General features: G+C 49.7%; 2 protein-coding genes across 5 annotated transcripts; both read left to right on the top strand.

Moving 5' to 3' along the window:
- The first annotated feature begins 269 nt into the window (after positions 1-269).
- On the top strand, positions 270-2,855 carry LOC126508022 (uncharacterized). 2 transcript variants are annotated; one of them, XM_050152886.1, is made up of 3 exons: positions 270-502; positions 684-707; positions 898-2,855. In XM_050152886.1, exon 3 carries the CDS (start codon positions 1,086-1,088, stop codon positions 1,920-1,922), a length of 837 nt encoding a protein of 278 aa, XP_050008843.1. In that variant the 5' UTR covers positions 270-502; positions 684-707; positions 898-1,085; the 3' UTR covers positions 1,923-2,855. The 2 variants fall into 2 exon arrangements, with proteins under 2 accessions (XP_050008843.1, XP_050008845.1); XM_050152888.1 differs by lacking the exon at positions 684-707.
- On the top strand, positions 2,794-18,673 carry LOC126508019 (guanine nucleotide-binding protein G(s) subunit alpha). Of its 3 annotated transcripts, XM_050152874.1 has the most exons (12): positions 2,794-2,937; positions 6,534-6,606; positions 9,190-9,234; positions 14,566-14,620; positions 14,709-14,828; positions 15,238-15,335; positions 17,026-17,080; positions 17,179-17,252; positions 17,333-17,512; positions 17,591-17,721; positions 17,942-18,009; positions 18,167-18,673. In XM_050152874.1, the coding sequence occupies exons 1-12, from the start codon at positions 2,799-2,801 to the stop codon at positions 18,311-18,313; spliced, it is 1,185 nt and encodes a 394-aa protein (XP_050008831.1). In that variant the 5' UTR covers positions 2,794-2,798; the 3' UTR covers positions 18,314-18,673. The 3 variants fall into 3 exon arrangements, with proteins under 3 accessions (XP_050008831.1, XP_050008832.1, XP_050008833.1); XM_050152875.1 differs by lacking the exon at positions 9,190-9,234 and having other exon boundaries at positions 14,563-14,620; XM_050152876.1 differs by lacking the exon at positions 9,190-9,234.
- Positions 18,674-20,736: the final 2,063 nt, after the last annotated feature.

The raw sequence follows: 20,736 nt of genomic DNA on the forward strand, positions 1-20,736 counted from the left end.
TTTCACGCTGCCCAGGGCTACACCACTATACTGAAAATTGGGAGGCAGGTTTAGGAGGCGGGGTCGGGTGCCCACCGTCTTGGGCGCACCCGTGTTCCCCATTAGATTGCTTCACGTACCCCCTACCCACTCTAAAGGTACCGCCGTATTGTCCCTTGACCCCCGCCTGCGGCGCAGCCCATTTGGGCGCGTCCTCAGTGGGCCGATTTTTTGTGCTTCCCCTTCGCTTTATAGGGGCCATTGCTTTGGGTCCGTCCTCTGAAGTGGCTGGGGCGTCATCAGGCTGGTTAGAAAAACCCGCTCCACGGCGCGGACACTCAGTCGCGTCGGCACCGCGGAGCGGGCTGCGTCAGGTGGCTGGCACCAGCGGCGCTCGCTGGCTCCCTGCTCTCGGGCTTGGGGCTGCAGCACCGGCTGGAGCGAACCCTTGTCCCGGCGTGGGGCGGCGGCGGCGGGCAGACGGGCAGGCACTGCCTTGCGTGTGAGTGCCCCCCACTCACATGTAAGTCGGGGAGCGCGGGGGCTTTCTACCCAAGTTCGAGGTACCCGGCGCGGGCAAGAGCCACCGGGCAAGAGCCGGGACAGGGCAGGGGTGCCTGGCGCCGCTGCCCTGCCTCGCGCCTCCCGGGCATCCTCCAATTTTCTCTCTTCTCTCTCTTCTCTTCTCCATTGACGTCCCCAAGAGCTAACCCAAGGAGCGCCTAAGGGTAATAGCAAACTCTTGTCATTTTCACCTTTGCACTTTCTTTTTCTCGTGTGGTTTTTTTCTTTATTTTTCCCTTTTCAGTTGTTGGGCATTTCTTGGTGCTGTTTTGGTTTGTCGCTATTGTTGGGTGCTTTGTGGTTTGTTCTCGCCCCCTTTTTCGTTTGCTCATCCTTTTTGACGCTAACTCTTAGGCAGCCAGCTCAGCAGCCCCCTACGAAGCCCTGGGGAAGCCACACTCGGTGGCCCCAAGACAGTACAGCGGAGACCACGGCGGAGCCCCCCGACACGGGGCGCACAGGAGCCGGAAAGCCCGAGGCCGGGGGCAAGCAGACCGCCCGGGCCAGGCGCGAGCCAAGCTCCCCGAGGAGGCCGGGTCACCATGCTGAAGATGGCCAAGAAGCTCAAAGCCCGAGCGGCGGAGAGCGAGAGGAAGACAGCCGCGGCTGCCGCCGAAGTGGCTGCCGAAGCTGCCGTGGCGGCTGCGGCGCTGGCAGAGCAGAAGAACGGGGACCCCGAGAAGCCCCCCAAGTCCGTCAAAATCCCCGTGATCGCCGGGCACGATGTGCCGCCCGAAAAGTTGCTAAGCGACAAAGAGCGCAAGAAGCTAGAGAAGAAGTTGCTGGAGCAGAGGAAAAAAGAGGAGAAGAAGAGAGAGAAAGAGAGGAAGAAGTTGGAGAAGATGATGAAGAAGAAGAATGTGCCAGAATCCCAATCGGTGGCCCGAGGTCCCGAGGTCGCCGCCGCCGCCACCGCCGCCACCGCCGCAGGCGAAGACGAGGGCGCCGCGCAGGGCGCCGCCGCCGGGGCCGGGCTCGGCGAGGGCGCCGCCGCCGGGGGCACGAGTAGGGCCTGGGCCCAGTGGGACACTGACTCCGATGAAGATGATGCCTACTATGCGCCACCTCGTGTTGGAGGCGTCGTGTGGCGCCCCGGCCCTGCCAAGGCTGGCGCACTCAGCGCGCACATGCCCCTCGTGGTGTTCCTGGTGTTCTCCATCCGCAGCCCCTCGTGGGTGCTCAACTTCCTCCTGCAGAGGCGCACGGAGCAGGGCCGTGGCTGTGGCTTCGTGTTCGGGGCGACCTGCTGCTTCCGAGTGTTCCTGGGCTGCGCCTTCTTCTCCTTCCTGAGTGGCCGCACCAAGCGCAGAGGCAGAGGCCGTGGGCGCTCCCGGGCCAGGGGCACGGGGCGCCGGGGGCGCGACGAGCGGCTCATCTAGTCAGACCCCCCCACCCCCCCATCATCATCATCCACATCGACCACCACCACCACCACACCACCACCACCTTCCACCTTCACCACCATTGCCGTGTAGTGTGGATCTTTATTAGTGCTTGTGTGTGGACACATTTTCCTTTTTGGTTGCTCTGTCCTTGGCTTTGTGCTTGCCTTGCTTTTGTGCACACTCCCTGCTCTCTGGCTCTCTCAGTGTCTCTCTCTCCTTTTCGAAATTTTCCTAAGTCCGGGCCCGCGCTCCCTCCCTTTCCGCCCACCCTGGCCCCTTGGCGGCGCCCGCCCGCCCTGCAGCAGGAGGAGGGGGATCCGGGGCCGCCCGGCCCGGGGGTGGAGCGCTGGCATCGTGCGAGGGGTCGTCACCACTGCGGGGCCGCCCCCTCTCCCCCCGCGCGGCCAGGCCCCGGCCCCAAGCCGCGGGTGGGGCGAGGAGACGACCCCTCTGTGCAACCCGGCCCGGGCTGGACTTGGGTGCAGGGACCCCCTGCCCGGCCTCCGGGCACCGCCTCCCTGCGCCCGCGCCCGCCCTCCCAGCCGCGGCCCTCCTCCTCCTCCTCCTCTTTCCACCCCCCTCGCCGCCGTCGCCTCCGCCTCCCCCCGCTCCCCCCGCCCGCCGTGGCGCTTTTGGTTCGGGGCGTCGGGCCCGGGCCGAGGCAATAAGAGCGGCGGCGGCGGCGGCGGCAGCAGCAGCTCCCGCGGCTCCTGCTCTGCTCCGCCTCGGCCCCGGAGCGAGGGGCGGAGAGCTGCGTGCTTGCCTTAGTCCGAGCCGCCACCCTCCCCTTGTTCCCCGCTTTCCCGGCCCGCCTGAGGCCGCCCGCCCCGTCCCCGCCGCCCCGCAGCCCGGCCGCGCCCCGCCGCCGCCATGGGCTGCCTCGGCAACAGTAAGACCGAGGACCAGCGCAACGAGGAGAAGGCGCAGCGCGAGGCCAACAAAAAGATCGAGAAGCAGCTGCAGAAGGACAAGCAGGTCTACCGGGCCACGCACCGCCTGCTGCTGCTGGGTAAGGGCGGGGCGGGGGGCACCGGCCCGGCCTGGGAGCCCCGCAGGGCACCCGCAAGGCCTCGCGCGCCAAGCCCGCCCCCCGCCCGAGCGCTCTGGCGCTGTCCTGGGCCCTTTGGCCCGTTGGGCCTTGCGTGTGCGGGGGGCGAGGCCGTCAGGGGGACCCTAGGGCGAAATTCGGCCGGGCGGGGGCTGCAAACAGGGCGTGGGTCCCCCTTGCTCAGTCTCGATCTCTTAGTTGCCCGCACCCCCACCCCTGGCTCTGTGTCTGCGCGAGGCCTACACGGTGCCAGGGGCCGGGGTGCGTGTCGGGAGGGGGAAGGGAGGCCCACGGGGCCCCTCTGACTGCGACAGAGTAGGGCTAGGGACAGGAAACGGGCTGGCGGGCCCAGGGACGGGGACCCGCCTCACTGGGGAGTACGATTTGTTGGGAAGGGGCCCAAAGAGAGGCAAGGGCAACGGGGGGGGGGGGGCTCAGGGACCTTGGCCGGGGAGGCTCTGGCGAGGGAAGTGGCCGCCAGGGTGGTGGGGCGAGTGACATCAGCCCCTCGGAAAGGACGGGGCGGTAAAGGTGGTGCAGAGGGGGGAGGGGGCGCAGGCGAGTCGTGGCGCCTAAGTGGGGGGGGGCGAGGGAGGAGGGAGCGTGGCGGACTCTGGGCGCGACTCGGGGCGATTCGGGCTGGACCGACTGTGCGCGGAGCAGACGTGTCCTGGGCCAGGCCAGGCCGTGGAAGGAAGAGAAGGAGAATCAAACAAAATAAGACCAAAAAATAAAAATTAAAAAAAAAAAATAGTACGCACAGTGCCCAGTGAAGCCAAATGACACGTCATTTTACAGTGTGACCTTTTCCCCCCCTTCTAGACTTACAGGCTTTTTGAAAAGCAAAGAAGAGCATTAAATGGTAGCAGCTGCCCCCCCAGCTGTGCCCCCACCCGTGTAACAACACACACGTTTTCCTGTTAGTCGGCCTCCTTGAGAGTGAAAACACAAAAGTGAAAAATAAAATAAAAGCGTATTTTTGAAAGACTCATAAATAAGATAAAACTAGAAAATGACATTTGTCTGTAAATGGCTTCGTGGTTTCGAAATGGCGTTTTTAAAATTTTTGTCCTTTTCAAGGGGGGGGGCAGAATAAGCGCTCTGGGAAGACTTTGCTGGGTGGAAGCTGATAAAAAGACATTAATTAGTTGTTTGTCAAGTGACATTTGGTTGTTTGGTTTTTCTTCTCTTTTTTTCACTGCGGCTTTTTCTCCTTGGCAAAAAAGGGGGGGGCAAAGAAAAAGGAGGGGTCCCCAAACTAAGAAGATTGTCTCTCCCTTTTAAGGTGCTGGGGGGGGGGGGCTACAAAGGCACACAGGCAAAGTTGTTGAAACGGCCACGAAAACATTACACAACATTGATTAGAATGGAAACTTTCCACTTCTTGGTATTTTGGCTATCTGAATAAATTTGTGAATTTGCTGGGAGCACGGTCACATTTCAACAAAGTAGTTTAATTATCGAAAATAAAATGATAGGAGGCTGTTTTTCTTTGTGCTGGCGTTCGGTTTGATCTTTTTGGATGGGGTCACGTCTTTGTTCTCTCTGGGGCAGATTCAGGAAAGCAGAAAATTATTAGTAAAGTGAAAACCAGTGTCTTTGGTGTTGATGCATTTGCAATTTTAGTAATTAGAGGAGATAAAGGTGGGATCTAAAACTTCTAAAGGCATAATTATGCCATAAATATTAATATGCCACACTTTGATTTTAAAGTACACACCTGAAAAAGTCTAGAATCTTCTGTATGGTCCATTCTTGCTTATGTGAATGTTGATTTAACTCCAGGATGATGGTAATGACACATTAATTTCTAATCCCTTTGTTTTTCTGTTTTCACAGTGATTTCAAGTGAGCCCACTTATTTGAGACCATTGTTCTGAGCCCACCCTGCTGCTACTCAGGTCTCCTAGTCTACAGGGCTCATTAGACCACAATTAATTAGTGACCTTTGCCATAGAAATCTGTTGCCCTGGCCATTGGCAACGTTTTTGCATTTCTTAAAATGAAATAATTTCCCACAAAGGAAACCTAATCTCCCAACCCCCTTTTCATTAGCCCATTTTAACTTTTGCGATGTAAATTAACTCGATTACAGAACTACAAAACCCCCTGGCAGTTATTTCCAGCCCAGTTTTCTGTTCTCAACAAATGTGGAAACTGAGGCACAGATCTAGTTCTGTCTATTAAAAAAAAAACAGGTGTCATAATTTTTAACATTTCTAAGATGAGAATCTGAGGATCCTAATTAGTACTCTGTGTTCCCTTCATGGGACCCTCACAATAGTGCCTTTTATATTTAATTTATGAGACTTTTGCACATTTAGGGTGGTGTTTGCTTTGAAATCAATGCTTTTGTGGAAACCAATTTTAACTTTTACAGATATTGATTACAGCCTTGGGTTTGAAAGGTAAAAGGGGGAGGAATACTTCACTATCTGGGTACCAAGACAAAAACAATATAATTAAAAAGATTTTTAAAAGCATTCAGATTTATGTGGGAGGAGGGGGAAACCGTTCACTAGTTATTCTCTGACTTGATGGGGTGGGGTGGGGTAGGGTGGCAGGGGGAGGAGGTCTATAAAATGTTACTGTTTAGAAAGAAACAAAAGGTGATTTAAAATAGAGACTTGTGCGTCTTTAGTTGGGAAAAGCTTAGAATCTTCCAGTTTAGGAGTTTCCAGGAATATTTGTGCATACAATGAAAGTCATTTTTCTTTAATTCTTTACTGCTAATGTTGCATGTTGCCTGATGCTAAAAAGGTCTCAAGTACCATGTTTGATATTCAACTGTGTTGGGTTTTTCTTTGTTTTTTTGCTCCTGTTTTGTTTGTTTGTTTGTTTTGCTTTTACCCCCTTGCTGCTGACAGATAACTGATGGTCTTCCATTTCCCTCTGCAACATGGTAGTTGTAGCCAGAAGAAAAGTATCTTTAGAGAGATTCCTTTTGAGGGAAAGGGAGTGGATAAGTGAATACAATGTAGCATTGGTGTTAGGGCGGACTGCAAGCATGCTAGAGAGCAGCTGCTTTGGTGTTGGGAGGAGGTGCTGCAGCGGGACGTGATGTGACGTTGGGGGTCTGCAGTGTCTAGGCATTGCCTGCCAGTCCTGGGTATTTTAACCATAACACATCTAACAAACAGGAAATTAGGTGGCTGCTGCATTTCTGTGTACCTTTGACCACATTTCAATATTAAGTTCACATTTTTTACTTAAATTTTTCGCCCCTCCAATGACAATTACGTCATCCCCTCATAACTTCACGATTTTTAAAAACCCAAAGAAAACAAACCAACAGCAAAACTCACAAAGTAATTAAAATAAAAAAAAATCTATCTTAAAAACAGCAGAGCCCTTAATTCTTGCTTGTTACTCTATGGTGAGATACTTCAGGTAGACCGTAAGTTGGACATGTCTTTGTTTTTCACGGCGTCGTCACGTCCAGGAAATTTGCAATTGTGTCACTGTGTGTCTGTTGTGTGCTGCTTCGCTGCTTCTCAGGCCATCATCCACGCGAAGTGTGGCAAGCCTCTGTCTTAACCCCTCACTTTCCTTCTCAGGTGCTGGAGAGTCTGGCAAGAGCACGATTGTGAAGCAGATGAGGATCCTGCATGTTAATGGTTTTAATGGAGAGTAAGTGTCAAATCCAAGCAGGGTGCGCAGAAGGAGTGGCCCGTGCCTGGCCTGTAGGAGAGTGTGTACTAACGTCCAGAAAGCACAGCTGCTAATTGCCACTAATTATTTTTTTCTAATTTGCATAGTAGACAGCCCAGGAAAGAGCTGATGGGTGCACTCCCATCTCAACCTTTGGTGCAACTATAGGAATAACAGTAAAAGCACCCATGTCCACCCCAAGCGGCCCCTCGCGCTGGAAAATGGTGCCTGGTTGCAGAGGACAGTGAACAGCACTTGGCCGGGTGACAGCGTCTCTGAGGCCAGGTCCTCTGCTGCAGCCTCGGTCTGCTGCAGTGCGGCTCCAACATGGCCGACGGGGCCTTGGCCACCCCTTGTCCAGCCAGAGCTGGCCAGCACAGGAGGTCCCCACCCACCACCCTGCGGGTTTTACTGGAGTAAACTGGTGTGGGCATTTGTACCATCAGGAAAACCTCGGTTCAGCTACGTGTTCACTTAAAAGTTAGAATCCACAGCCACGAGGCCGGCAAGCTTCAAGCTTGTGCATCCTTAGCCCCTGCAGAATTAATGTTTCTCTAATTAACAAAAGCAATACTCTTACCTCAACATGGGGGGAAAAAGAGTACAAATGATGAAAAGACAGGAAACTAGCTACTTCTGGCTAGTCCGGGGGGCATTTTGCCTTTGAAATGACCTTCCTGGTTTAAGACAATATGGCGATAGCTGTGAGAATGGAGATTTTTCTGAGAGAGAGAGAGAGAGAGAGAGAGAGAGAGAGAGAGAGAGAGAGAGAGAGAGAGGGGCAAATATGGGGTCCTGCCTCCCATGAAGAATGCAAACTGAGGAATCACTCCATGCAGTAGGGAATTTGCCTTTTCTGCTTAGCCCCCATTGTTCTCAGTGACACAGGGTAAACTTGCTTGCTCCCTTGGGCTGTTTTCACTGGTTAATCTCTAGGTGAGAAGCAGTAGTTTGTAATTACTGGTTAGTTAACCTAGTTGGTTAATACTCCCACCCCCTCTTCACCCTGATTTAGTTGAAAATCTGGCCTTTGGTTGTATTTTAACTTAACCACCCGGGGAGGGGCACCTACTTCTGCCCCCTACCAAGCCTTAAGCGCCGGGGATTCAGGATGCCATGGGCTGCTCTTTATGGAAGCTTCTAGAATTTGTTAGATTGACTAATCAGGTTAGAAAAAGATGACATCATCCATGTGAAGGGTTTGGATTCAGATGCTCTTTAAATTATAACCCCAAATTCAAAGATTAGTTAATAGGCAGAGGGAAGGGGCCTTACTAATTTCAGAATTGACTCAGTTACTACTGTGCACCCATAATCTAACCTATTGAGTAAATAACTGTCACCCACGAGAAATCAATTCTAGGATTCTTAATTCCTAATTCTGCCTTCTCAAAGCCTAATCAAGGAGATTGGCACCTGTCAGTTAACAAGCAGAATACGAAAACATCCCACCCCAGATGTGAGGGATTCTTTATTATGAGACTAGTTAAGGAAAAATAATCTGGCCATGCACCTCAAAATATTTAATCAAAAATACCTTGATGAAAGCGGGACGTGGCTGGCATTTTAAGGAAACAGCAGCCACTGTTAGGTTGAGTCAGATAGAAGCGATGTCACCCTTAAAGTTTTATTAGTTTACAAATTTCCCTAAAGTCTTATTGTTTTAAAAGCCAATTCTCCCTAAATATTGCTGCAGCTGAGGGTTCTAAACCAGAACTTCTCCTTTCTATTTTCTCTCTGAAAAGAGGAAGAGGCATTCCCAGTTTGCCTTCTTTGTGGACCTCCAAGATGATAAATTTAGCCCATGAAAGTGATATTCGGAGCTTCCATGGGGGGCTGGATTCCCTATTTTGACCTGGTTCAGCTACGCCTCGAAGGTTCTCTCACTATGGTATTGACCAGAAGTCTCTATACGTTGTTCTTAGCCTAGCCGCCATTACATTTTAAAAGAGTATAACATAGTATTAATTTGACCTTCAGAAATACAGAGGTCAAATATAGACTTTCCTAACTCAGAGCTAACTTCCTGAAGTTTTAATGCCAGGAAAGATGAACCCCGGTTGAGCCAATTGATTACAAAGCTGAGTGTTTATGCCCCACACGTGCAGAAAGGTGATTCAGTTCACACCAGGAAATGAGGAATGTCCCATTTGTGCTGTGGTGGGCCAGGAAGGACACAAGAAGATCTGATAGGGCCAGGAGCCTTCTGAAATCCCATAGTCTCAAGCGGTCTATGGCAAGTCACTGCCACGGCTCCTTGGTGCCTGTGCATTTAGTGAAAGCAGAAGAAAATAATTACCTGTCCCTCCTGTATCCAGCCTGAGTCTCCTGAGGGCCCCACTAATTCAGCCAGGAAAGTGTGGAACACTTCCCCCTGCGGCCTACAGTCTCAGTGGACATTCCCAGTTAGTCAGGCAAGCCACCTAAGGCTTCACCGGGAGGAGTGCCCAGGACTGTCAGGTTGCTCTCACCTGGTTATTTAGGGATGCAAGAGGCTTTGTGGGGTTTGTGTGCGATTGCAGTGCCTTGCAGATAGGTGAGCTTTCGATCTCTCTTTGAAAGGGGCGGCGAAGAGGACCCGCAGGCTGCAAGGAGCAACAGCGATGGGTAGGCACATTCAAAAACAGAAAACTCTTCTAACAGACAAAACAAACATGAAGATCATAGTGGGGAAACTGAGGACCAGACTCGGGAGCAGAATAGAGATCATCTCAGGGCCATCAGCCATTTTGGTGTGCATTTGCAAATGTCGTGTAATCCAGTAAAGTGCTCAACAGGAAATGTTTTGGCCCAGAGGAGAAAGCTGGGAGAAAGTTGGCCATCTCAGCCTCTGAGGAAAATTTAAGATTTTAAGAATAGATATTTTCCTTATGGTCTTTATTTCCCCTCCACTTAAATCATTAAATTCTGTCCACACAGTGGTCAGTCTAACCTTAAAATTTCAATACTCTTTGGGGAAAAAAATTAATATTTCCTCAATTAAAACTATTCGTTGTCTCCTAGTATTTTATCTTGGGGAAAATATATGCCTAATGTCATGGCACTTTGTGGCAGGCCATTGACCTTGACGCCTCTGGCCTCAAAATTTATTTTAAAAAAAAAATTTAAATTTTAATGCAAGGCACTTTACATCAATCAGTGAACAAGAGCATTTGTGACGGCACCCCACTCATTCCCATTGTTTATTATTTTGCTTTCTCCTCCCCACAAGCATCTCATGCCTGCAGACACACGCACACGCATGCCAGGCATCCATCCAGCTCCATTCGCTCACTCAGCATGCAGGACGGAGCAGCTATTTCTCATATCAATTCATAGAGAAGCTTCTAGTCTAGGACATCGAAAAGAAATGGCTTCTGAGACCGGGCACGGGAGGGTCAAAGGATATGGGGGTCGGGGACAAAGTGACTGACACATGTTTGTTCATCTGTTTCTTTTAGAATATATTACCCCTACTAGATGATGGCTGCAGTCCTCCATCTTCTTCGCTATGCCCTCTCCCAACTCTCCCAACTTGCATGCTTCAATTGCCCGGTCTTAGGGAACTAATAAGAATACTATTCTGTTGTCTGGGGGGAGGGGGAGGGGTCCCTACCTATTTCCTAACCTTTAGACGTAAGTGACAAAGGAAGGAGGAAATGACATCCTTGATTGGCTACAGTATAGTAGAAGAGCAATCAGAAAAGGCATCGATAGATTATCGGCTGTACCAAAAGTTGGCATCTGAGGAATGTGGCAAGCCCCTACTGAGAGAGCCTACTACGTATCGTGTTGTGCTAAACCTCTCAACCTTACTAATACTTACCTGCACGTCTTTCCTCCTATGACTCTCTACTCTACAAGTAAAAATCAGTATTAACAAGCCTGATAAATAAAATTCTCTGCATGTCTCAGCAATCCCTGTATCTTGCGTCTGTCTTCTGTCTACTCTCTTGTCTGTCTTTCCCCACAAGCATAAAGATAGGGTAGAGAAATGGAGGATGGGTTCCACATAGCTTTCCCCTACCACTTAACAGAAGGAAGAGGGGGCAGGACCTACTAAAAATGCTAACCCCACTAATCTGCCTTACACTTTTCTGGGGGGTGGGATGAGGGGGACAGCATCCTAGGGGGTGGAACAAGGGGGTGGGTGGGGGAGCATCCTATAGAGACCTCCAGCCCCAACACTACTCAGAACCCTGGAACTGGCACACGTAGTTTAGAGACATCTAAGGGGTTTTCTCTAAATTTCACAATCAGCGTTAAGTTCATTAGGCGGCTTTACAAAGGAGGGCAAACCTGCCAGCCCCTGATATGACGGCTCCATCTACATAGTAATCTCTTCAATGGAGAGGTTTTGTTTTAGTACTACACGCCTGAATTAGATTGTAGATTTTCTATTTTAGCTGTTTTATACTGGGTACACTCCCACACCTATTCACATACGTAGATGAATACTGAACACGTTCTCAGAATATCTGTATTTTAAGACTGGAAGCTTTCCAATTATCATACTACTACTTAGAACAAAATATCAAACTGAATGAGGAATCTTCCCTGGGGAAATGCTTCCTTCTATCTGTAGGTTGATTGGAGTAGTTAATACTCAGATAACCTCATTTTTCTGTTGTGGAGCCTTAAAACCCAAGAATTGGGGCTCTCAGTACCAATGGCTGGGAACCCTTTTTTAAAAAAAAAAAATCTTGGAGTAGATTTGTCCCAAGGCAGGATAGGGGAGGCTCACTGTAAACTCTAAATCAGAGTACTAGGGCCATCAGACACATGCTTTTAGATGCCCACATAGCCAGTCTCCAAGTTTAACACTAGGGCGGGAACTGCGTCACCTCCCTAAGAGAACCAGTCCCTCTGAGGGGTGGGGACCCCATGCCTTTTAAAGAGTCTGAGGGCCCCCCAGGCAGCTTTCAGGGTGTGTCTAACTCCCCGCATCTCGCCCCCTCCCCCCAAGCCTACGTGCCACCCACCCCCCAGCCCTAGGACAGCCCTCCAATCTGCAGGAGCCAAAAGGCCTTTCCTCTTGCCACCTTTTCCTGTTCCCCCAAGTGGTGGGTTCACTTTATTACAGATGTAAAGAGAGAGGCAGCTTGCCCTCCTCCTGGGGAGGGAGGGGGTGTTCTGATTCTCCCCTGTCATGACATGGGACCTTAGCACTCAGCCCCTCCCTCCTGCTGATGAGTATCCCCAAGTCCTAAACCTTGCAAACCCTACCTACCAGGGAAGAAGAGCCACCTAAAAGATGGACCCCAATAAAAGTATGTAGTGAGATTATTCAGAGCACAGAGCCCACTCCCCAAATACACAAACCTGGGTGGAAGAAGAGCCCTATTTAAATATCGCTGTTACAACTCTTTGTGAAAAAATGGGTTCTTTGGGTGTGGGCCTATTGGTGGGTCTGCACATGACCCCCAGGTCCCCACCCCATTGACAGGCATGTGCAAGACCCCTAGATCCTCGCCCTGTTGGTAGACATATACAAGACCCCCAGGTTCCCACTCGGATGGTGGGTGTGCACACGATCCCAGATCCCTGCCCTGTTGGCTGGCATGTACAAGACCCCTAGATCCCTGCCTTGTTGGTAGGCATTTATAAGACCCCCAGATTCCCACCCCATTGGCAGTCATGTACAAGACGCCTAGATCCCCGCTTTGTTGGTAGGCATACAAGACCCCCAAATTCCCACCCAGATGGTGGGTGTGCACATGACCCCAGATCCCCGCCCTGTTGGTTGGCATGTATAAAACCCCCAAATCCCCACCCCGTTGGCAGGCATGTGCAAGACCCCCAGATCCCTGCCCTGTTGGTAGGCATATACAAGACCCCCAGATTCCCACCCATATGGCAGGCATGGTCACGACCCCAGATCCCTGCCCCATTGGTGGGCATGTATAAGACCCCTAGATCCCCCCCCCCCATTGGCAGGGATGCACATGACCCCAGATTTCCCACCTGTTGGCGGGCATGTACAAGATCCCCTGTTCCCCACTCCACTGGTGGGTGTGCACATGACCCCTAGATCCCTGCCCTGTTAGTAGACATAATATATACAAGACCCCCAGGGTTCCCACCTATTGGCGGGCATGTACAAGACCTCTATATCCCCAGCCCATTGGCAGGCATGCACAAGACCCCTAGACTCTCGCCCTGTTGGTGGGCATATATGAGACCCCCAGATCCCCACCCCATTGGTAGACATATACATGACCCCTTAGAGCCCCGCCCCGTTGGTGGGCCTATACAAGACTCCCAGATCCCCACTCCGTTGGTGGGCATATATGAGACCCCTAGATCCCTGCCCTGTTGGTGGGCATAACATATACGAGACCCCCAGATCCCCACCCCATTAGTAGATATATACGAGACCCCTAGAACCCCACCCCATTGGCAGGCATGCACATAACCCCCAGATCCCCACCCCGTTGGTGGGCATATATAAGACCACTATATCCTCGCCCTGTTGGTGGGCATAACATATACAAGACCCCCCAGATCCCCATCCTATTTGTGGGCATATACGAGACCCCAAGATCCCCACCCCATTGGCAGGCATGCACACAACCCCAGATCCTCACCCTGTTGGTGGGCATATATGAAACCCCCAGATCCCCCACCCCATTGGTGGGCATGCACATGACCCCCATAGCCCCGCCCTCCTGGCAGGCATGTACATGAACCCTAGATCTCCACCTGAGGCCCACCTGCCACCACCTTCCCCCTGGCTATAGTTGCTGCTGGTCCCCCATCTTGTATCCCTGTGAATTAATCTTCTACCCTATTTCATGGGAAGGGGGGATGGTTTAACTATATCCATCTTGTGCCTTTTATCACAGAGGTCAGCAAAAGCAGCTCTGTCTTAACTTTGTCACGACCAACCCCAGCCCTGACTCAGTTTCTCCATCAGAAAGATAGCCTGTCCCTCTCCATGTCCTGTTCTGTGCCATCAGGCCTCACATTCTACAAGTCTTGCTGATCTTCTAATCCCCCACTACACATGCAGAAGACAAGGCTCAAGCTAGACAAGATGAGATCTCCAACCAAGGGGGACTTTGCTGGTCCCCTAAAGACAAGCTCACGGTTCCCTCTGTCTGTGCCTGGCATAAAGGCTGTCTCCTAAAAGACACACAGCATTCTGTAACCTCTGGAAATTAACATCCCATCTGGGGGACAGCATCCACCCCCATAGCTAGAGGTTGTGACCTTTACCTGTGGGGTCAGTGACTCTGACTGCATACAGATCACCCCAGAAAGACCACATCGGCTATCCCGTGGACTGGTTAAAATAAGAAGCCACAGACCATTTGGCCAGCTCCTCCCCCAGTATACATGAACTCCATACCTACCAATAATGTGGGGACCAGAAAGGTCTCCTAATCACAACTGGGGGCCAGTGTATATTAACACCATTAAAGAACAGTGCCTTGAGTCACGGTGCCCCAAGTATCATCTCCCTGTAGAATACCATCTCCCTCTGACAAGTTCACAGCTATTAGATAAATAACAAATCTACAAGTAAATATATGGGAATGAGCAGCCCTAACATCTATAATAAACACTTGTCACCCTGGGTTTCACAACATTCTGAATCCCGAGTTCAACGTGCCCTAACCCTACCTCCACACCACCCCAATATGTACAAGTCAAAGAGCTGCCCAGGAAGCTTTTAGGTGTGGTTAGAATAGCAGGTAGACCAGGTGCAATTTCTGGTACAGTTGATGGAGATCTCGATGCCACATCACTAATCTGGCCCTGTTGGGTGTGTCCTCAGGACATATTTGGGGAATTAATTTATTTTTATTTGGGTGCCTCTAATTTCTACAGATCTGAACCCACAACTCCTTGGAGAACAGAATACTATGCTTTTTAGTTGACATGTCTCGATGAAGGCGACATCCCGATGGTCAGGATGCAATATGATTTTCTTTTTTCTTTTCAATTCCACTGTAGTGAGAAGGCCACCAAAGTGCAGGACATCAAAAACAACCTGAAGGAGGCCATTGAAGTATGTGCACTCCCTCTTGCTCATATCTTTTAGCACCCCCTCTTCCCATAGTGCTGCCCCCTGACCATTTTTGCTAAATCATTTTCAGACCATTGTGGCCGCCATGAGCAACCTGGTACCCCCTGTGGAGCTGGCCAACCCTGAGAATCAATTCCGCGTCGACTACATTCTGAGCGTGATGAACGTGCCCAACTTTGACTTCCCACCTGTAAGCTCCACCTCAACCCTGGCTTCCCTTCCCCCGCTCACCTGAGCAGGAGCAAGGCCCAGTGGGAACACAAGGGACAAGCTTGCATGTAGGCAAGACTGACCAGACACATACTTGCCACGTGAATGCATACGTTCATTCAAAGCCTATGCTTAATACCAAAATAAAGATGTTTGTTTGCCCCCGCCCCAACATAAGTGACAGAAGCATCTACCCACGACTCTGGGTGCTCCCCAAAGATGAAATTGTGCTAATTACACTGATTTCTAGGGTTTAACAGGACTGCAGGCCCTTTCCACACATTGCTTCATGCGGGGCTCACACTTGAACTCACATAGTGAACTGTGGCCTCAGGGGCAGGGTGTGTGCACATCTTTTAACCAACATTCTTTCCTGGGTTCTCTTTCAGGAATTCTATGAGCATGCCAAGGCTCTGTGGGAGGACGAGGGAGTGCGTGCCTGCTACGAGCGCTCCAACGAGTACCAGCTGATTGACTGTGCCCAGTAGTAAGTAGCCAGTGGCACACGCGTGTGCACACGCACGGCAGATGGAAACACGCATAAAAGCTGCTAACCCACAGGCACTCAGAAAGTTCTAGTCGGATTCATTTGTTTTATAAAGCTCTTAATTGCGCTTTATAGCACACTGATATTGTTTTACATAAACAGTTAATACCTGCTAGAGCAAGGCAGTAATTACTGTAAAGTGGGAACTCGTGGAAATGACCTAAGCATTTAGGGGCGTACACAATACAGCAAGCATGTAGTGGTCCCATCATAAAAACACACAAGATATTTTTATTTGCCCATGCCTTATAAGGCACAAAGCACCCCTACTTGGGGCTGGTGGGGGGGGAATACAGTGACCCTTTCCTAGGCCAGCTCTTCCACAGGGACTTCTTTTGTTACTTTCAGTGTTGCTACATATATAGGCAGTCATGGTTTAAGACACAAAGTTACATGTTCTTTCAAGGAACTGAAAAGCAATCCCCATGGGCCCCAGCCCCCCTCCTTCAACAAAGTTCCTGATTTTTCTCAAAAGTTTGTACTAAAAGCTGGAAGCACTAATTATAGAAACACAAAACAAATGGAAATCCTGGAATTGTTTGTGATTTGTATTCTGGATCCAATTCAGGAGTTAAGTACAGATACAAGATGAGGAGTTTCAGCCACCCCATGGCAAATTGTGGGGGCCAGCTTCTTTGGGGCCCCTCTACTTTGTTGTTATTGTTGAGAGCACTGCAGTACACTCCTGAAGACTGCCTCGTGCACCAACTCTGAAAAGTTTTAAGGAAACTTCAAGAAAAAGTTGTGTAAGCTGCCTCCCAGGCACACAGCACACAGTGGCCCGCCCGTGTCTTGTTTAACTACCTTTCTGTTGGAGGGGGCAGGCTCTGGGCCTGGGCCCGTTTCTTAAGCTGCCAGGTTTGTGTTTGTTGAGCTGCAGTTTGGCTGGCCCCACTCCAGATGTCTTCTCACAAGATTTGGTGCTAAGGATCTATTTATAGAATTGTGGTTCTGTTGCCACGGCAACATGCTGGAGGCCAGGGTGGCTGGGGAGCTATTTCTGGGCCTGTGCTGTAATGTAAGATTGATTGGGCCAGTTAGTGTATCCTCTAAGCCAGACTAACTCAGAACTGGTAAAAAGGAAGGGGAAGAAGGGGGGGAAAAGACGAAAACAACAACAACAACAACAACAACAAACTTAGGGGAGTTCTTTAAATAGTAGACCTGCTCCTTTGCGATTTCTCTCTTCTGATCACTTTAAACCATTCCCAGCCCCCTGCCCGCCCAGAACCCCCTCCAAGCCAACACTGACATTGCTTTTGCACATTACATTATCCCAGTCTTGCACAAGGCGAAAGTTAACTTCCCTAACTGTGTTTAGAGTTGAGCTTCCCCCACAAGATTGGGATTTTCATTTGTTTGTTTTATTTAAACTAAAAGTTTGCCCTCTGAAATGTTCTATTTCGCAGACCCAATAGATAGGAAGGAGTTTTGTGTTTTTGAGTTGGTGAGGGCAAGATTGGACCCCTCGTGGCCCAGCTTTTAACCATTGAGATTAATCCACAGTAGGTGAGGTCAGGTAGGTTCAAAGCAAAGGGCCAGGCCGCTACCCCCTTGGAAACCTGTCTGTTGTTTCTGTGCCCACCGTTTGCACACACGTGCTGACCACCATGCCCCCCTTTCTTTTAAGCTTCCTGGACAAGATTGACGTGATCAAGCAGGCCGACTATGTGCCAAGCGACCAGGTACGTGTGTCTCTGGCCTTAAGGCTATGGCTCCATGTTGCTGATTCCCCATCTTGGGCCATTAGGGTGAGGATCACTGACCCAGCTCTTTGTTTTAGGACCTGCTTCGCTGCCGCGTCCTGACCTCTGGAATCTTTGAGACCAAGTTCCAGGTGGACAAAGTCAACTTCCAGTAAGTGGATGGTTGTCGAGTCCTAACTCTGTCCTGTAGAGTGGTGGGCCCAGGATAACCCAGCGTCCTTCCTCTTCCAGCATGTTCGACGTGGGTGGCCAGCGCGATGAACGCCGCAAGTGGATCCAGTGCTTCAATGACGTGACTGCCATCATCTTCGTGGTGGCCAGCAGCAGCTACAACATGGTCATTCGGGAGGACAACCAGACCAACCGCCTGCAGGAGGCTCTGAACCTCTTCAAGAGCATCTGGAACAACAGGTGTGTGGGGTCTCCCAGCCCGCCCTGCAGGGCTTCTGCACCCAGGCCCCGGCGCTGACTCCAGCCTTCTCTCCTCAGATGGCTGCGCACCATCTCTGTGATTCTTTTCCTCAACAAGCAAGACCTGCTTGCTGAGAAAGTCCTCGCTGGAAAATCGAAGATTGAGGACTACTTTCCAGAGTTTGCTCGCTACACCACTCCTGAGGATGGTACGTGCTCCCTACTGGTTTGGTCAGGTGGTTCTTGGGCGAAGGTCTAGCTATGAGTCCCCACCCCCACTGGGGGGCGGGGGGCGACGGGGACATTTATTTATTTCATTTTCTTATGCCGAGATCAAGAGCGTAGGAAACAGGCTACAATGGTGTCAGGCTAATTCTTCTAAACTGATTAGAATAATTAGTAATATTTGCTTTTGTTGTGTGTTTGCAGCGACTCCCGAACCCGGAGAGGACCCACGCGTGACCCGGGCCAAGTACTTCATTCGCGATGAGTTTCTGGTAAGTAGGGCTTGTCTGTAGTCCCTCACTTCTCCAGTCAGTGCTGGGTTTGGCGGTCGAACCATCCCAGACTTCTTCCATTGTATTTTACCAGCAATGACTGATCCTCAATGGTGGGGTATGAGGGTGGCTGACTGAGTCTGTCTTCCGCCCACAGAGAATCAGCACTGCTAGTGGAGATGGGCGCCACTATTGCTACCCCCACTTTACCTGCGCCGTGGACACTGAGAACATCCGCCGTGTCTTCAACGACTGCCGTGACATCATCCAGCGCATGCATCTCCGCCAATACGAGCTGCTCTAAGAAGGGAACACCCAAATTTAATTCAGCCTTAAGCACCAATTAATTAAGAGTGAAACGTAATTGAAAAGCAGTTGATCACCCACCATAGGGCATGATTAACAACGCAACCTTTCCTTTTTCTCCCCAGTGATTCTGAAAACCCCTCTTTCCCTTCAGCTTGCTTAGATGTTCCAAATTTAGTAAGCTTAAGGCGGCCTACAGAAGAAAAAGAAATAAATAGGCCACAAAAGTTCCCTCTCACTTTCAGTAAGTAAAATAAAAGCAGCAACAAACAGAAATAAAGAAATAAATGAAATACAAAATGAAACATTGTGTTGTGCAGCATTAAAAAATCAAAATAAAAATTAAAAATAAAATAAAGCATGATGTCATTTGACTGATTTGCGCCGAATGGGTCCCAATGTCCATGGATGGGGCTTGGTCTATGCACCAGCTGAACCTCCATGGTGAGAGATGGGTCCCAGGGCTCTGAGTAGAGTGACGGGTGGCCACTGTATATTGGAGGGTGGGCAGGGGGGACCTAATCTTTGGAGCATCAACGCTTCCATCCCTCATTTTTCCCCCAAACAGATTGCTAGCTACCATTGCTTCCCCCACACCAAAGGCTAACAGCCTACTCTTGGGAATAGGGGAGTGGAAGGGGCGGGTCTGTGGGCAGGGTTTCCTGTTGGCGGGGGAGATGGGAGTTGAGTAACAGTTGAAAGCATTCATCCCACACCAAGATGAACTGGGTGCAGATTAATTACACATCTAAATTAAAAATTTAGTTCTTGCCATAAAGGAGGTTGGAGGGGATGACTATAAGAAAATGAGAAATCACATAAAAATATCCTCGGTGTCGGATTGGGTGAAATAAACTGGATTGACTAATAAGTAAAGAGTTGTGAAGAGTCAATAAGCAAAACTATGGGAAAAGTACAATTAATTGCTAAAGAAGATATAATTACAAATACAGCATGAGGTGTCATCAATAAGAAAGCTTTCATTATGATTGGGGGTGAGATGGAGAGACTTGGGGGGGCAATATCAAGCTTAATTGGACTATGATTTAGGACTGAGATCCACTGTACCCCCTTCATCTTTGCCCTTCGGGCTCATTCCCCAAGTTTGTGCTTTCCACACAGGGAAGAGCCCAGTGTTGACCCCAGTATTAGCACATTGTACTTCCGAAATGAACCAAATGAGACAAGGGTCAAGTTAATTTTGTAACCAAGACCCCCCAAGTAATTAAGGCCAGCCAGATTAAGTTTTAGCCTAGTTTACCTCAAGTGTGAGTTCTAAGGAGGGCCACAGAAGCAGCTCCTACCATCCATTCCTATCTCTCTAGTCTTCCCATAGCCAATTTGCATTGTAGCGACCTGGTAATTAGATTTTGCAGATTTGGGTACAAAATAAACCAGAACTGTCCAAATAATCCTATAATCCAAGTAAAGATAGAGGCTTGCTAGGCAAATGTCCAGGCAAATCCATATTCTCATATTGGGATTCTCATAATCCCAATAAATGTATATAATCCCCCCAAATGTACATAATTCCAATAAATGTACAACAGAAATAAAGATGGGGTTTGCTATACAAATAGCCAAAAGACAGGCCCCACAAATTCCCACAATCCCTCAAAGCTACCCAATACATGTACAATTTAAGATACTTAATATGCAAATAGCTAGAAAACACACCCACAAATTCCACAATCCCTCAAAGCTTTCCAGTACACATTAGGGTTAGGGTTGGGCTAGGGTTAGGGTTGGATTAGAGCTAGGGTTAGGGTTAGGGTTGGGTTAGAGCTAGGGTTAGGGTTGGATTAGAGCTAGGGTTAGGGTTAGGGTTGGGTTAGAGCTAGGGTTAGGGTTGGATTAGAGCTAGGGTTAGGGTTGGATTAGGGTTAGGGTTGGATTAGAGCTGGGGTTATGGTTAGGGTTGGGTTAGAGTTAGGGTTAGGGTTTGTGTTGGTTTTGGGTTAAGGTTAGGATTAGGGTTGAGTTAGAGTTAAGATTAGGGGTTGGGTTAGGCTTAGAATTAGGGTTGGTTTGGTTTAAGGTTAGTGTTAGGGCTAGGGTTGGGTTAGGGTTGGTTTAGGTTTATGTTTCTGGTTGAATTATGTTTAGGGTTATAGTTAGACTATTGTTTAGGTTAGGGTTATATTTTGATTGTTTAGGATTATTTTTTGGGTTAGGATTATGTTTATTTTAGGGCTAGTTTTAGGGTTGGCTTATATTTAGGGTTTTGCTTTCTATGCAAATAGAGTCAAAAAACAGTTACAATTTCCCACAGTTCCTCCCAACTAGGTAATAAATATGTGTTCTAACATATAGGCTTCATGTGCAAACACAAGACCCCTTCAAATTCCCATAATCTTCCAAAAATAAATAAACACAATTTCAGTTACTTGCTATCTAAAAGTCAAAAAGGCAGGCCCACAT

The sequence above is a fragment of the Alexandromys fortis genome, unplaced genomic scaffold (assembly GCF_014885135.2).
Source record: "Alexandromys fortis isolate MF-2015 unplaced genomic scaffold, M_Fortis_MF-2015_v1.1 scaffold_81, whole genome shotgun sequence".
NCBI classification, from domain to species: Eukaryota; Metazoa; Chordata; class Mammalia; order Rodentia; family Cricetidae; genus Alexandromys; species Alexandromys fortis.